The 16,445-nt window shown below is 45.5% G+C and overlaps 1 protein-coding gene across 2 annotated transcripts; it reads left to right on the top strand.

The window, feature by feature from the left end:
- Positions 1-101: 101 nt before the first annotated feature.
- CRAT (carnitine O-acetyltransferase) lies at positions 102-16,429 on the top strand. Of its 2 annotated transcripts, XM_085239678.1 has the most exons (15): positions 102-274; positions 2,199-2,298; positions 3,449-3,712; positions 4,173-4,291; positions 6,448-6,501; positions 7,349-7,514; positions 8,094-8,268; positions 8,833-9,011; positions 10,008-10,108; positions 10,539-10,658; positions 11,150-11,272; positions 11,354-11,489; positions 11,942-12,004; positions 12,550-12,687; positions 13,193-16,429. In XM_085239678.1, exons 1-15 carry the CDS (start codon positions 117-119, stop codon positions 13,406-13,408), a joined length of 2,112 nt encoding a protein of 703 aa, XP_085095804.1. In that variant the 5' UTR covers positions 102-116; the 3' UTR covers positions 13,409-16,429. The 2 variants fall into 2 exon arrangements, with proteins under 2 accessions (XP_085095804.1, XP_085095805.1); XM_085239679.1 differs by lacking the exon at positions 2,199-2,298 and having other exon boundaries at positions 124-274.
- The last annotated feature ends 16 nt before the right edge of the window (positions 16,430-16,445 follow it).

The following is a 16,445-nucleotide window of genomic DNA, read 5'->3' as shown; positions in this document are numbered from 1 at the left end:
ACTCGAGCGAGGCTGCTCGCCAAGCACCGTAGAGGGCAGCCGGCATACGAGAGAGCCGGCCACGCCGCTCCGCCTGCGCTCGCTGGCCTGAAAGCGGCGTTTTGCCCTTTCCCAAAATGGCGGAGCCGGCTTCACCCCGCACCAAGATGGCGGCGTGGCGGTCCCGCCCCCTGTCGGCCGAGCGGGGCGGCGGCGCCCGGTGTCGCAGGTGTCCTTGCGGCGGGCGGCGGCGGCCGGGAGCGGAGCCATGCTGGGCTGTGTGGCGAGGGCGGCGGTGAGTGCGAGCCGAGCGGGGCGGGATAGAGCGCGGGGTGCATGAGATGGCGGCCGGGCCTCGCCCCGAGCCTGAGGGGAGCGGGGGACGCGGGTGGTGTCTCCGTGTCACTGAGGGGTGCGGGGAGGGGATGGCAGCCCTCAGGCCCTGGGACCCGCCTGGGCCCTGGCATCGCTGCTGGCAGGATGTGTCCGTGGAGGTTGGAGAACGGCTCTCAGAACCCCAGGCCCAACCCCAGCCCACCGACAGGTCCCTCAGTGCCACATCTCCGCGGGTCTGGAACACCTCTATGCATGGTGACCCCAGCACTCCCTGGGCAGCTGTGTCAGTGCAGCACTGCTCCTGAGAAGAAATGTTCCCCAATACCCAACCTGAGCTTCCCAGCACTGCGTGGGGCCACAGCCTCTCATCCTATTGCCATTCCCTGCGAGCAGAGGCCGACCCCACCTCACCACAATCTCTCTTCAGGGACTGCAGGGAGCAATGATGTCTCCCCACAACCTCTTCTCCACTCTGAACCATCCCAATGCCCTCAGCCACTCCCACAGCGCTGTGCTCAGACCCGCACAGCTCCATGCCCATCCCTGGCCACGCTCTGGAGCCTCAATGTCTTTCTAGGGGCCCAGAACTGAACACAGCACTGAGGTGCAGCCCCACCAGTGCCAGTATGGGGCCACAGTCACCTCCCTGCTCCTGCTGGCTGTGCTATTGCTGATACAAACCAGGATGCCATTAGCCTTCTTGGCTACCTGAGCACACTGCTGGCTCACGTTCAGCTCCAGATTCTTTTCCTCTGCACACCATTGCAGCCACTCTGCCGCAAGTCTGTAGCACTGCGCAGGGCTGTTGTGGCCAAAGTGCAGCACCCAGCCCTTGGTTTTGTCAGAGCTCACTGATACCACTGTGGATGTCAGGGCAGGAGGCAGTGCAGGACAGCGTCAGCTCTGTGGATTTACTCCATGAGGTGCTTTCTCAGCACTGGTTGCCTCAGGGCTGGAGGGGGCTCCAGTTTCTAATTTAAAAAGACAAACATACGCCTGTCATCTGACACTACATGTTGTGGCTGTGCTGGGAATCAGACACCGCTTTGAAATTCCTTCCGCCCCCAAGCCTGCAGGTGGACTTCCCATCAGCTTTACACACCCTGGAAAAGGTCACTTGCTGTACTGGAACATGGCCTGGGAGCATTGCCAGCCTGCAAGCTGGATCCATCCACACACTGTGCTCTGCTGGTGTTTGTTTCCCTGGTGCTTGTGGGGAAAAGGCAGGCTACTCACTATCTCTGCTGCCAGTTGCCTCCTCTGTTCAGCTGTGATCACCGGTCCTCCTTCCATCAAACATTTGAGTTTGACCTCGATCCAAACAAGCAGAGGACAGACATAAAAGAGAAAACATAAATCTACTCTGTTTTAACAGTGTTTTCAACTAATTTAGTGTGGGATTTTCCCTGTTTGCTTGGAACCATCAGGTGTGATCTTAGCTGTGTTTAAAGCCTGCTTCTGTCTGCCCCTCAGTTGCTCAGAGGAGCGTAATAGTCCTTGGGACTGCACCGTTCTGTTGTTGCTCTGCTTTGGAGATGCCTTTTTATTTATAAGGGTTGACAACCCTTTACTTCCCAAAGTCTTGCAATAATGATCATGCAAGGAAGAAGGGCAGGAAGATATCACCTTTAGCCCCCAAATGCCTTCACTTCTGCCATGGCTGGAGGCCCAGAGCTATTGATCGAAGAGCAGTCAGCAGGCACGGGCCAGGCAGTGCAGGGCCGACAATCAGTGACCGAGGGAGGGCTTCCTGGAAAGGTGCCTTCATGGCATTTGATGGTATGATTACCCCCAGCTCTCCCTGACCTGTGCCTGGCCTTGAGCCCTCTGATCGGAGCAGTCATGTGGCAGTTTGCTAATCAGGTGACGCCCTGCACGGGCAGCCCGTTGTCAGGGGGAAGAGGAAACCAAGACAGGCCGAGGGAGAGCTTTACGATTTCTGCCCTCCCAGCCATGGATAGCAAGCAGAAGCAAGCAGAGAAGGTACAGTATCCTCATCCGTATCCTCATGCTGCCATGATTAACTCCCTTCATTTCTTCCCAGCCCTTCTCTTTTAATGCTATAGTAATTCCCCCTTCTCTTGTTTTTAACCCTTCTTCCCCAAACCTTGATCACACGGTTCTTATCATGTCCTGCAAAGAGCATAGAGCGTTTTCTCTGAGGGCTCAGCACCTTGCAGAAAGCTTTGTCACTTTGCAGATTTTCTCTGTGCTTAACTCCTGGGAGCTGGGAGGTATGGGGGCACTTATTTTCTTATTGCCTTGGAAAGCAAAAGGCACTTTGCATCCCAGACTCCTGTATAAAAGCACCTGATGTGATGCTGTCTAAGGCTTTCACTCACTTGTCTGATCCCCAAAGCCTGTTGCCATCACCCACAATTTCCTGAACAGCTCCCAGTGATTCCTCTCCAGAGGTTCCTATAATTTGAACAGCTCCATGCTGGTACAACTGAATAGAGGCTCTCCTAATATTGCTGGGGCTTCCACCAACTGGGAGGTTCGCCAGCACAAAGTAGCACTGCCCAAAGGCCAACACAGGTCTTTCCCTGACCATCACTTGTGATAGACCATCCCTGGCCAAAGCAGAGAGGTTTTAATTCTGCCTCAGACTTAGCTCACCTTAACTAAATCTGCCCCCCCTCCCACCTTCCAAAAGCCTGAAGTGTAATTCGTTTTGTTACAGAGCTCTGTTTAATATTTTGGCTTTATTCTATTGTATATCCTGAGAAGCAATTAAATGGCTTCTGACTACCTAAGATTAAGTTTCTTTCATGACTTACTTCCCACGGGATGGAAGTTTGACTTGAGAAACGTGGAGATGCTCAGCTAGAAGGCACGCAGACAACAGGGATGTGTTATTATCCTTGCAGTGTTTCCTATATTGAGATAAGAATCAAGATCCTGATTGATCAGATTTCTCTTGCAGCTTTTCTGAATGTCGTACAACCATATAGAGATTAGAGATTGCTAGAGCATGCAGTCATAGATGTGCACCTTGCATAGCTTCGTGTGCTCCGTTCCCCTGATGAGATATCTTCAGAATCTGGGACGGGGACTCCCAGATCCAAGTTGTTTGTGACCCCATGCACCTCAGGGGGAAGTTCTGTCTCGACATTTGCTTTGTGCTTTACAGGCCAGGCCCTATGGCCTGCTGAAGCCAACAGCTTTAGGCAAGATCCCAGGCAGATTTCTACTTCATCAAGAAGCGTTGCCCCATCTCCCCGTGCCACCACTTCAGCAGACGCTGGACCGCTACCTGCTGACCCTGCAGCCCATCATCAGTGAGGAGGAGCTGAACCACACGCAGGAGCTGGTGGCTGAGTTCCGCAAGCCAGGAGGTGTTGGGGAGAGACTGCAGAAAGGCCTGGAGAGGAGAGCAAGGAAAACAGAGAACTGGGTAGGTTGGGACTCTGGCCCCAGGCTTTGTGTGGGGGGAGAGGCCTGGTGCATGCCTCTCCAGTGTCCGCTGGGATCTTGTTTTTATGGCACTGTCTTCATGACCAGCCTGCTGCTGACCTCCCTAAGATGTGTACGACCCTCACCAGGACTTGGGTGAGCAAAGATTTACAGCAGAACAGGGAGTCACTGCCCCTGGCTGTGGCTGCTGAAGCCCTTAGCTTGTTGGCATCACACAGCTGGCATTAAGGAGTTGAAGGAAACTTTCTTTTTGAGCCCTACATCAAGAGCCCCTAGTGCTTCACTCCAATGCCCCTCTACCATAAACAAAACATAAAACCCAAACAATCTGTTTGCAAAGTGTGGGGCAGAACTGCGGTCAAGGTGTTGAGAGCGTTCAGCTTGGCTTGGGTCAAAAAGCAGCAGATGCTGTGCCTGCATGTTGCCTTTCTCCATGCCAGCTCTCGGACTGGTGGTTGAAGACAGCTTACCTGGAGTATCGCCTGCCAGTTGTGGTTCACTCCAGCCCTGGTGTGGTTTTACCTAAGCAGGATTTTCAGGATCGACAAGGGCAGCTCAGGTAAATTCCTTTTCTGCCTTCCCTTGGGCTTCAGATGGGATGAGCTACCTCTTTTGGACTGAGGGGTGGGTGTTCAGGCTGACTGGGAATAGTTGGCATGCTATAGCCTGTCCGTGCTGTGCAAGAGGGCTATACAGATAAGGAAAGGGTGGTAGGCTGTAAGGAAAATCCTGGCTATAAGGTGAAGAGTCTGCTGGTTCAGGCACTGAACTGGGACTCAAACCTTAAGTTTGTCTTTGCTTGATAGCCAGTTCCCTGACTGGAGGCATTGTGAGGATATATCTGACACACTAAAAGCTAGAAGGCAGTAAGACTGTGTGTGCAATTAAAGGAGGCATAAAGACTAGCCTAGGTGTGTAAGTTTGCTAGTTCCGAGGGATAAGGGAACCTGCTGCAGGGACTGTCTCCTGTTTTGTCATTTCATTTATGGTTTGGAAAACCAGCAGTCACCAGTCTCTCTCCATGACCAGCTCCTTTTTGCAGTTCTGCCCTGCCCTTTGTTTTCTGCCAGTGAGCATCAGTATCCCACAGCTAAGACCAGCCCACCGCTGCCCATATGCAGCAGATTCTCTTGCTCATTCCTGAACCAGTGTCTGGTTCACATCTTCTCTTCCCTGTGGACTCCCTTTAATTTTTAACCACCACTGTAGACTTGTGTTTCAAACTCCATCTGCAAAACTACAGCATTGACCTTTACACAGGGCTACCTTTTCCCCAGTTACTGCTGCTCCCTGCAGATGAGAAGTACCAACCAGGGGAGTACTGCTGCTGTCAGGTGTATTTGCTCCGTGGATACACCTGACCAGGAGTACAGAGGGTGAGCCTTACAAGGACAATACAAAATTACACAGACATCTCTGAAAAGTTTTGCTTGTATTCACTTTTAAGTTATGTGGATAGCGGATAAGATTTGGAGTACTACCACTGTTCCAACCCAGGGAACTGAGCAGCTACACGATAATCTGGGCTACCCATGTAAAGTACAGTTAAAAGTGTCTATTTTGTGACTGCATAAAGAAGTTTGGCAGCGTGGCTTGAAACTAAAGCTTCAGAAATCAGAAAGCAAGTTTAGAAAGTGTTCTTTAGTCCTCAGTCTGTCAACACAGACTGGAAACAAGTCAGCTAACAAAGCTTTTCCCCTGAAGCCCTACCTCTGCTCCCAGGCTGTTTCCTCTCAGAAATGACTCTCTCACTTCTGTTTCTTGGCTGTTTTACTTCCTCAGATTTTTCAGTAAGGCTGGGAAATTTTCACTGAAAACTACCTTGGAAGACACGTGCTGTGTTTGTTTAACAGCCTTTAGGTTCTTGGAGTCACTTTGATCTTTACTAGGGATGGGAGGTTGAGCAAATCTGGATGACACTGCATGCAGATGCCAAATGCTGCTACTTTAAAGCCTTTGAAGTTCAGCTGACTGCAACCTCTTGTCACAGTGACCTCCTGCCTCTTTCCTCCCACGCGTGGTTGAGAGCTCCCAGGTCAGAAAAGGCCAATTTGTCACTCCGAAGCAAAGCAGTTTGATGTGGCTGGTCAGTCTCTCTGCCTGCTAGGAACTGTTTCTGTTGATCCTAGTGAACACAACACCTCAGTGTCAGTATGCAGCATGCCTGCATTTGTTTCAGATCCTTCATTGCCAAAGGAGTGCTCTTAGGGCTGCATTAGCAGCAGAACATGAAGCGGGTAGGAACTAGATCAGCACTGATGAGTCCTCAATACAGAGATACACAGCTGCAGCTTAGCTTGAAACTCAGAGCTGGCCTCTGGCCAGGAAAGGGCAGAAGTCCCCTTCACGTTGTTTTAATGCTAAGACTTGGATGGGACAAAAATCATAACACAGCAGTAGAAAATGCTGCTTTTAGAGGGTTATTTATATATTCAGACTACACCCTATCTTGAGAGTTGTCCAGAATTCCCTTGTTATGTAATAATAATAATTTTTTTTTAAGTGCTAAGTGGCTGGACTATCCAGCAATCTGAAATCACAACCTCAGAGTGGCTGTATCAGCTAACCAGAGATGGACACAACAGGGGCTTGACAGAAAGGATGAACTTCTACAGAGCAGAGAGAAGGCTCTGCTACTCCTCTTCCTTAGCTAGCTCCTCTGCCCCAGGTGCCCTGTGTTGGAATCTCAATTTGTTACATTTGATATTTTTTCAGGTTTGCTGCAAAGCTGATTGAGGGCATCCTGGATTTCAAGACCATGATTGACAAGTGAGTTAGCAACTTTTCTGACTTCTCAGGTGTTCCTTACTGTCACAGAGAGGCTGACCCTAGTCAATAAATCTCCCTCCCAAATAAAAAGCTTACAGATAACAGCACATATTTGAAGAGATACTGTAATCAGCATTGCTGCTAACTGTCAGGGTTACCACTGCTAAAGAACAAATTTACTTTCTTCATGTTCTTTGTTTACCTTAATGCTCTCGTTGGCATGCATACATGTTTAGAGGGATTGAGCCAGAGAGTCTTGTGGAGTTACATACTTCTGTTTGCCCACAGAACAAGTTACAGCTCAGGCTGCAGGAATTTGTCTCTCTCCTTTTGGGTTTCTGGTATTGCTCATCTTCCAGCTAGCCTTAGAGAAACTTGTTCCTCCCCACTCCCTCTCTTCTAAGCACCAACTGAATACACCTTATTTATGTTCCCAAAATAGCATCTGCCAACACGTAACCAACATCATACCTTTACATCCAAACTCAGACAAGGCTCGAAGCCAACCATGGAAAGGGTAGTGGAAATATACTGCTAAAGTGGTCAATTGAGGCTCACTCTTAGCTGATGAATCATAGCTAGCCCACTAGATTAAAGCTGAAAACTTCCTTCTGCTGTTTTACTGGAAACAATACATCTCCCAGTATTACCAGTCTCTTAGTTCAGCTTAGCAGATAGCTAACACAGCAGGAGTGGGAAAAGATGAACCCTTTTTTTGTACCATCAGCACACACGTTTAGGTGTGATGTTAGTGGCTGCACAGTGGCTCTCCTGTGTCTGTCTTGTGTGAGGAATGCAGGCCCTCTCACTGCTATATCTTCTCTTTCATACCGTGATATATCTTTAGTGAGACCCTCCCAGTGGAGTACATGGGTGGGAAGCCCCTCTGCATGAACCAGTACTACCAGATCCTTTCATCTTGCCGCATTCCTGGGCCCAAGCGGGACTCCATTGTCAACTATGCCAAGGGCAAGAAGCAATCCAGACACATCACAGTGGTTCACAACTTCCAGGTAACAGCAGCTCTTGGACCTTCAAGGAGGTTCATTTAGATCACGTGTCCCTTTCAGTAAGCTGTGCTGCTAGAGAAAATGGAACAGAAACTGTGCCCACAAGGTTTGCCTCAGCAGAGATTCACTCCCGCTTCCTCTATTCCCTTTGGCTTTAGCTGAACAACAGCTGGGATAGACCTGTGTAAGCAAGGGATGAGGCAGAAACCTCTTTTTCTTGTCCCTGCAACTCCTGTCTCTCAAAGCCCAGACTTAGGAGACTGGGGCTCAAGTTGGAAATCACAAGTGGAAATTGGTAACAAATTCTACCACTGTAGGCAAATCTAGGAAATAGAAAATTCTTGTGTTTTGGCCCTCATTACCATGGCTTTCAACCTTCTTAAAACCTGGACTGTATTTATGTCCTGCAAGGAAAGTAGGACTTGGTTGGTCTGTCAATTCTGAATGCCCTTCAGAGGTCTGCTTTCAAACTGAGTTCTTTGATCAGGTCTTACCTCTTCAGAGCGGTTGCTCATTCTTTTGGCAGCCGGATAATTAAGATCTTCTTTCATTTCCTATGTCCTTGTCTGTTCTCATCTTCAGTTCTTTGAGCTGGATGTGTACAACAGTGACGGCAGCCCCCTTACCACCGACCAGCTCTTTATTCAGCTGGAGAAGATCTGGAACACCTCCCTCCAAACAAACAAAGAACCTATTGGAATCCTCACCACCAACCACCGAAACAGCTGGGCAAAAGCTTACAACAACCTTCTGAAAGGTGTGTACAGTCCCTAACATCCAAGTGTTAACAAACTTTACAAATGTTTGAAAACCAACCTCACTACTGTGCTCTGCTCAATTCTTTCCTTTGGAAAGCTTTTGGAAGCATGTACGTGAACTTCCCACCCCAAAGCAGCAACCGGATTTCATTGCAAACTGTAGCTTTATCTGTTGTAGAAGGTACATGAGTGAAAGCTGAAGTTTGGTGAATTAGACCTGAAATCCTGGAGTTTGTTGGGTTGTAAGAACTGAAAATCATGGAATGGCTTAAGTTGGAAGGAACCTTACAGATAATCCAGTTCCAACCCCTGCTGTGGGCTGGTTGCCATCCACTACATCAGGCTGCCCAGGACCCATCCAGCCTAAGAAAAGGAAGGAACAGTATACATTCATCTTTAACCCAGCTGCTTTCACTTTACACCCCTAAATAATAAATATTACATTGATGCACCATAGGGATCCAACACTGATCCTTCAAACCTTCTCTTTCAAATCCCAGTCTCTCTCCACTCGAAAGCTTTTCAACTCCCTTTTCTTATTTTTTGTTCCTTTTCTCTTCCAGATAAGACCAACAAGGAATCTGTACGTACAATTGAGAAGAGCATTTGCACTGTCTGCCTTGATGCACCAATGCCACGGGTGTCTGAGGACATCTACAAGAGTCGTGTGGCCGCTCAGATGCTGCACGGTGGAGGCAGTCGCTGGAACAGTGGGAACCGATGGTTTGACAAAACCCTTCAAGTAAGTGCTGATCTCAGAAGATTCTGAATATGAGTCTGAGCTTCTCCCTGAGACTAAAAGGGGCCAAGCAATCCAAGACACCTTTTGCAGGAAAGCTTCTTTAGCACCGAGTGGAGAAACAGAGGAGATAAGCTATGGAAGCTGACAGTATGAGATCCTTCAGTTTCCCTTGCTGTCAACTCAAGTTGCTTCAGGGACTTTGCATTTCTTTTACTGCCTCTGCCCACGCTTACTCAGTGTAGCTGTTCTTTGTGTTCCTTGTAAATCAATTTTCTGCCTGCGGTGAACAATGCCTTGTCTGCTTGGAGGCAGCCCAAACATAGGGAGGTCTGTTTCTTTTATTTTCCCTAGGCTTGTCACTTTTCCAATTTCTGCTTGAAGCTGCCCAGGTTTTTGTTGTTCTTCCCAGTCCCCCCCCAGCATCAGCTGCCATCCCACAGCATCCTTCTGATCAATTCTCCATTCAATGAAGAACATTCATGAGCAGCAGCTGCTATTTGAGCTTCCCCTTTATTAGTTCACCTATCCTGGCTCGCAGATCAAAGCTGTGGTTCTTTAAAAGACTGTCATCTCTATTGAGGTCTTCATGTTTTCAGTTATTTTGTTCCTATTTGGAACTCTTCCTTGATGGGATAAAGCTGAGATGTTTCAGGTAATGGAAAAGTAAGGCTAAGTCAGCATATGGTAATATTATTCCTGTATTACGTGTGCAACTGAAAAAATCAAACCCATTGAACTACTCTGTATTGCCAGAGCACACCAATATAGCTATCAGGCACACTTCTATCTAGTTAATTTTTCAAAACTCCTAACAGTAGTATTAGATCTTTCTAGGCCTGCTGAAAGACTTCTGTGTGTTACCTTTGAAGCATGCAGGAATAGGATTGCTGTCCAGTCTGTTACAGAGCAGTGAGGTACTAACATCTCTCTCTAGATAGCTCGAGCTTCATATATTAGTCATTTTTCTTCTGTACTTTCCTTCCTGATCTCTCATAGTTCATCATTGCTGAAGATGGTTCCTGTGGTCTGGTATATGAGCACGCTCCCTCAGAAGGTCCTCCCATCGTTGCTCTTCTGGATCACATTGTGGAATACACGTGAGTTCTGCCTGCTCTACTTTTCCTCAGCTTTTGAAATAAGAAAACGTTGTTATGGCACCTGTTTCCCCAAGACCATGCCTCTTCACTGCTCCACCAAGAATTTATTCTTGAGGAAGGATATTGTATGCTAATTAGTGATGGCTTTTCTAACATTTTTAATGAGAATTGAGCAGGCAAGCTCACACTGCTTCCATTTTTAGGAAACGTTACCCTTCACAGTTAACGGGACTTTTGCCTGGTAGGGTGTTCCTTTTGGGCAGGAGGCACTGAAGAGATTTCACTCATACTCTTCAAAAATCATTGTAATGGCACTGTGAAGAGTTTTTCAGCATGTGGCAAATCTCCTGTGCACTTCTGCCCCTGTTCCAGTATGTTTAGCTGAGTCTTGTGTCAAAGGGCTGATTAAACATATCGTTTCTCTAAGCAGGAAGAAACCCGAGCTGGTAAGATCACCAATGATTCCTTTGCCAATGCCCAAGAAGCTGCGGTTTAACATAACTCCAGAAATCAAGAATGACATAGAGAAGGCAAAACAGAATCTTAACATGTAGGTACAAAGCACTGGAGAGGTTCTGGTGAGTGACTGAAGGTTTAACTCATGTTCCCATTTCAAACACATCAGCCTTTCCCCACTGCTGCTAGGGAGTTTTTCCAGTGACTTACTGGGTCAACATTGAGCCTAGCTGAAAAGCACACTAAAGCCACCTGCTAAGAGGAAACTCAAAGGTATGGAAAAGGGTAACTGTTTATCCATTCCACTTTTGCTAAGAAAGACCAAAGCTTCAGCAGATTCAGCTAGGGACACCGGAGTATACACACAGATATAAGCCCATCTAACTCAGTATAGATTTTCAGCAGTGACCAGAAAAGCTCACTTCCATGTTGATGTCTAAGCAAGCCTGAGCGTGATGGAGCTGTCAGTCCCTACGTAGATCCAAGTAGCCTGTTCCTCCTTAGCCTCAGGGAAGTCAAGTTTATACATTTATATTTCAAAAACAAGCAGCAGTGAAGGAACACTTCCTCCCTCTTTCCTTGCAGCATGGTTGAAGACCTGGATATCAAAGTGATGGTCTTTCATCAATTTGGGAAAACCTTCCCCAAGTCAGAGAAGATAAGTCCTGATGCTTTCATCCAGCTGGCCTTGCAGCTAGCGTATTACAGGTAAGACCACCAACAGGTAGCTTTGCATCCTCCCCACCTTCAGACTCAAATACATGAGCTTGACTCTTCCCCATCTCCCAGGATGTACGGCCATGCCTGTCCCACGTATGAGAGTGCCTCACTAAGGATGTTCCGTTTGGGCCGCACAGACACCATCCGCTCTGCTTCTATTGAGTCTCTAAAGTTTGTACAATCCATGGACAGCCCTGACAAATCGGTGAGGATTTCAGACAAGTAGCATGAGAGGACTCCATACTAGAAAATAAGGGAAAGATGCTTATTTGGCTATTTCAGCTTTTTTCAGCTTTGCAGAGCTGCACCTGATATCAAGTTGAGCTAAAATTTATCTCGGAGTATACAGTTACTCACCTTGGATTTAATTTAGCTTTCCTTTCGGGTGTATTGAAAGCTAGGGAAACAACACGTGGATGTTTCTAATCCTCCCAAAACGAATCATCTCCCTCCTAATAGTTTGTTTAGGCACTTTAAGTTTTACTACTAATGGACGGAGAACTCCACTCGGAATAACATAACACAGCCAAACAACATCATTTTAAAATTAACACTAGTGTAGACACACAAGGCAGAAGTACTCGTATCCTACAGGAACAGTTGAAAGAAAGTTAGCTGTTCTGTAAAAAAAACTTAAGATGTGTGTGTTCCTTTCAGGACCAGGTGAAAACAGATTTGCTGAGGAGAGCTACCCAGGCCCACAGGGAATACACAGATATGGTAAGTGACCTCTGTGCAACCATCATTGAGATTTTACACAATAAATGAGGGTTCTGGTAAAAAATAAATTAAAAAAAAAAAAACCAAGACCTAAAGAGCTTCATCTCTGTGGCACAGTGATGTGGCCATTAACGCTGCTGCACAGAGCTGACTCTCCAAGCTACAGCCTGAATGCTTTCTCCTCTTTAACTAGTTGTTTACGAGCCCCTTGTGATAGGAAAAATCAAATAGCAAAACAGCTTGTTTTCACTGATATTGTTTCTGATTAATGCCACAGCTGCAGGAAAACACCTTAAACCAGAGAAAGCACATAGGCAGGAGCTGTAAGGTTGGTTCCACCAGTATGTTTATTTTCAGTCTTTACAAGCGAGACTGACTCACTAAGGGCAATATCCAGTATCCTAACTTTGTAGATGCATAGATACTTAGAAAGGTTTTTTTTGTGTGTGTGCACATTTTTTGTTGGTGTTTTTTTAACCCAGTGGTGATAGTGTTACTCATTTTGCTGCAAGACAGATTTTTCACCTACTCTTCCATCCTTACAGGCAATAAGGGGGAATGCAATAGACCGCCACCTCTTGGGCCTGAAGCTTCAAGCTATTGAGGATTTAGTGAGCATGCCTGAACTGTTCATGGACACAGCATATGCTGTTGCAATGCACTTCAATCTCTCAACCAGCCAGGTAGGACTCATTTGAGCAAAGATGGAAGTGATCTATATTTATTACAATTGTGTTTCTTCCCCACATTTCTCTTTCATCTCTTCACAATATTTTAAAACTGCTACCAGTCTCAATAAAGCTGCAGATTTAATCTGCAGCTGCCAGGCCTTCTCTACTCTGTAAAACACAAGCATAACCAAGGCTGAGATAACCAAAAGCATTTGGTGCCTACCTGCACATGGTACCAATTGGAGTTAGATGCCATCTGCTGTGCTCTGGGTCTTACTGAACAAGTTCTGCTTGTGATTTATTAGAAGCTTATGTCAGAGAATTTTCTCCTTTGCAGAGGCACAAGAAATCACATTGCTACTACAGAATCCAAGATGTGTGTGCTGGTAGGAGGGAGCTGAGCAAAAGGTTCTCTTCAGAGTTTTTTCAGGAGTTCCTTCTACTGCTGACATTGTTTGCGTTTGATAGCTGCATTTTTGCCTGGCTAGTTAGAAGTTTAATTACACTGTCTCCACAGGTCCCAGCAAAGACAGACTGTGTGATGTGTTTTGGTCCCGTGGTTCCAGATGGCTATGGAATCTGCTACAACCCTATGGATGAACATATCAACTTTGCCATTTCAGCATTCAACAGCTGTGCTGACACAAATGCAGCTCGCATGGCACATTATCTTGAAAAAGCACTACTAGACATGAGGAGCTTGCTCCAATCTACTCCCAAATCCAAACTGTAAGAGGCAAATATGATGTAAAAATGCCCCACGAGAGAGGCTGTCTTTCATGCACTGAAGTTCCCAGTTCCTCAGAAAATGACTGAGGGGACAGCCTGTCCTGACTGGAATCTAGGAGGGCATCATTTGTTTTCAGCAAGACAGAATCTAATATCTACAGATATTAGACTGTGGGGCAAGAGGAAATGCTGTCTAAAGCCAAAGCAGAACTGAGTGGTCCTCTCCCATCACTGCTAAGTGCACCTTCCTGTCCTCAAAGAGGATTAAAATCTTTTTATGGAACTTACTGTAACAGAATATAGAGAAAGCACAGTCCTCACCAGTATCTACATCCATTTGGTGAAGAAAGTAGTTCTCCAGGAAAAGCAGGGAATGTTTATTATATGATGGGACTGCTGCAAGACTAAGGCTTTTTCTGGTCTAGGCTTATGAAGAGAACAGCATCTTTGCAACTCACCTGAAGAGCTCTTTTACTCCAGCAAAACATCATCATTGAACAAAGGGGAGAAAGAAGTCAGAGCAGATCCAGTCTTGTTAAGAGTGCACTGTACTACCTGTCCCAGGCACCTTAGCATTACATACTTTGCAGCCCTGGAAACGTTCCCTTTATGTTCTATCTTTAAGATGCTGAGATCTTTCCATTGCACTGACCCAATGACACTACAAGCTAAGGCAGCTTTGTTTGCTTTGTTCTGGGCTTTTTGTTTAAGCTAGCTGTTTGTGGGCCCAGCCCTTCATCTTCAGACTGTGTAAAGCTCCCCCTTCAAAGCTTCTACAAAACTTGTCTTGCACAGGTTTTATGAACTTCAGCTTTAGGTACTTTACCCTTTATTGAGATGAGAAGGAATTGCTGTGCGTTTAGCAGAACAGTTGCTCCACTGTACCTTTACTTTGCAACTGAGGAAAAGAAACAGATGCTGACCTTCTGTTTACTAGTCAAAGGGCCACATGCTTATTCTCCTTCAGGGCACACATGTTAAATCTAACATGGTTGTATAACCATTCAGAAACCACATATTTATGCAGAATGTGTTTGGCCTAAGTTGTGGCTAAAGAGGAATATTATTTCTGACCTGGAATTCCAGAATGCACTTCTGGTTTTGGCTCACAGAATTCAAATCTGTTAGTGCCAAAGGAAAAACAACTGCAGAATATCCCTTCTTTCACATTATTCTGCTTTTAAAAAAAAACACAGAAACACTTGAAAAGCAGGAAGAAAGCTAAGAATGCACAGGTACCTTGAGCTGTTTTGTCTGCTATAGCAGCCATTGTTCCTGCAGTAACAATACTTTTTTTCTGATACTCTTGAATTTTCTTCTTATGCAGTGTTATTCAGATCTGTGCCATCTCTGTATGTGAAAGAATGATCTTGTAGTAGTGTTTTCATGTTCAATTCAGATAGTAAAAGATTATACAAAAAACAGCAACGTACAATTTTTGCACAGGAACATTTTCTAAGCACTACTTCCAATCAATCTGCCAGAATCGAAGCTCCCTTAATTTTTATTTAGTAAAACTGAATGGTAATGAAGAATTCTACTGCTTCTACTGCTACTTCAGCAACAGGAATTTAATATTTAAACTGCACACACTTCAAGATAAGACGGTTGGGACTTCACAGTAAAAAGATGCATTGTAAATCTGATGGCCTGTACTGTTAGAGGAAAACATTTGATCCTAATTGCTACTTTTATGATCACAGATATGATCGAAGTGCCTTGGTAAACAGACGTGAAGAATTTTGCACTACATCAGTTTAGAGAAAAAATATTGTTCTCATCTGCTTTGAGAAAGGACACAAGCCAAAACTGTTGCAGTTTTTTTCTAAAAGGATATTGTTTTAAAGCTTCATACACCTAAATAAACCTTACAATGGAAAATTTAACTGAAACTCACCTGCACAGCCAGTGATTGTATGAACTGCCACTTTCACATCATTTACATGGATTTAGTTGATCTTTTAGAAGAATCCTGAATGGAGTGTGATAGTCTAAAGAAACAGTGGGAGCACTACAAACCTGTGAACACACATTCCTGCTCTCTTACTCCTCTGCTGTGAGGTAGACTGAAAATTGCAAGAGGATAAGCAGTATTATCAGAGAGTGAATGACTGTAAATACTACATAAAAGACCACACCTTGCTGAAATAACAGCTACTTTTATACTTTTTACTTTGAATTTTTTTTTTTTTTTGCCAAAGTAATCTTCCCCTCATGCTGGATCAACATCTGTGCTTGGGGGTGAGTTACTTTCCATCTGCAATGCCTTGAACCACTGATAGTACAGCACTGTCATTTCAGTACTTGTAAGCTGCCCCTTTCTCCTGTATTATGGAAGAGCCTCAAATGAAAGTGCCTATCAAAGATTGAGCAGAAGTAATGCCCTGCTGTGAATCTATCTCAGAAGATGGGACTGATATTTCCTGGATCTAAATCTAGATATCCCACTAGCTTCAGCAGAGCGCAGCTGCGAGAAGCAGAGCATCACACTGAAAGACAAGATTCTTTAACCACTTTATGCATCCTTAATGACATAAGGAGCTGAAATTCAGATGAAAACTTGTTTTCTGATGTGCTTGAAAGGACGCTGAAATCATTACAAGGTTTCTCCTTTTAAAAAAAAAAAAAAAAGTACTTTATTGTGCAGGTTCTAAAATGTGATAGTATTCCAATTCATACCTTCAGTTTTTCCAGTGTAAACTTACTGAATACTGTTCTCCTCTCTGTTGTTGATTGTCTGATTGCTTTAGTGAGAGATGTTGATAGTCTTAAAGATGCATTCAGTACGAAAAACATAACTTCTGGGAAAACTACTGATTTGGAGCAAATAAAGAAACGCATAGACTGAGAACATTCAACAAACTCCTGGGGTTTAAGTGCAATTTATGATACAGCCTGGTAGTGTTTGCATGCTTTGCTGGTTAGCTGCATTAAGTTCTGTTTTGATAATGTAATTCATGTCGTGCAGTTTTGAAGTGTTCTTCGAATAAACTGAAACACAATAAACAAGTAAATGCTACGAAAATACTTCAATCTCCTTC

Source organism: Meleagris gallopavo, chromosome 19, assembly GCF_905368555.1.
Source record: "Meleagris gallopavo chromosome 19, MGAL_WU_HG_1.1, whole genome shotgun sequence".
Classification (NCBI taxonomy): domain Eukaryota; kingdom Metazoa; phylum Chordata; class Aves; order Galliformes; family Phasianidae; genus Meleagris; species Meleagris gallopavo.
Note: the sequence above shows the minus strand (reverse complement) of the source record. Positions and strands in the feature narration are given on the sequence as shown.

What these genes read in the sequence shown, in the direction of transcription:
- CRAT (XM_085239678.1), top strand. Translation starts at nt 117, where the DNA reads ATGGCGGAGCCGGCTTCACCCCGCACCAAGATGGCGGCGTGGCGGTCC. An exon ending in ACAGGGAATACACAGATATG is followed by an intron (nt 12,005 to 12,549) that starts GTAAGTGACCTC and finishes CCATCCTTACAG; the next exon opens with GCAATAAGGGGGAATGCAAT. An exon ending in TCAATCTCTCAACCAGCCAG is followed by an intron (nt 12,688 to 13,192) that starts GTAGGACTCATT and finishes CTGTCTCCACAG; the next exon opens with GTCCCAGCAAAGACAGACTG.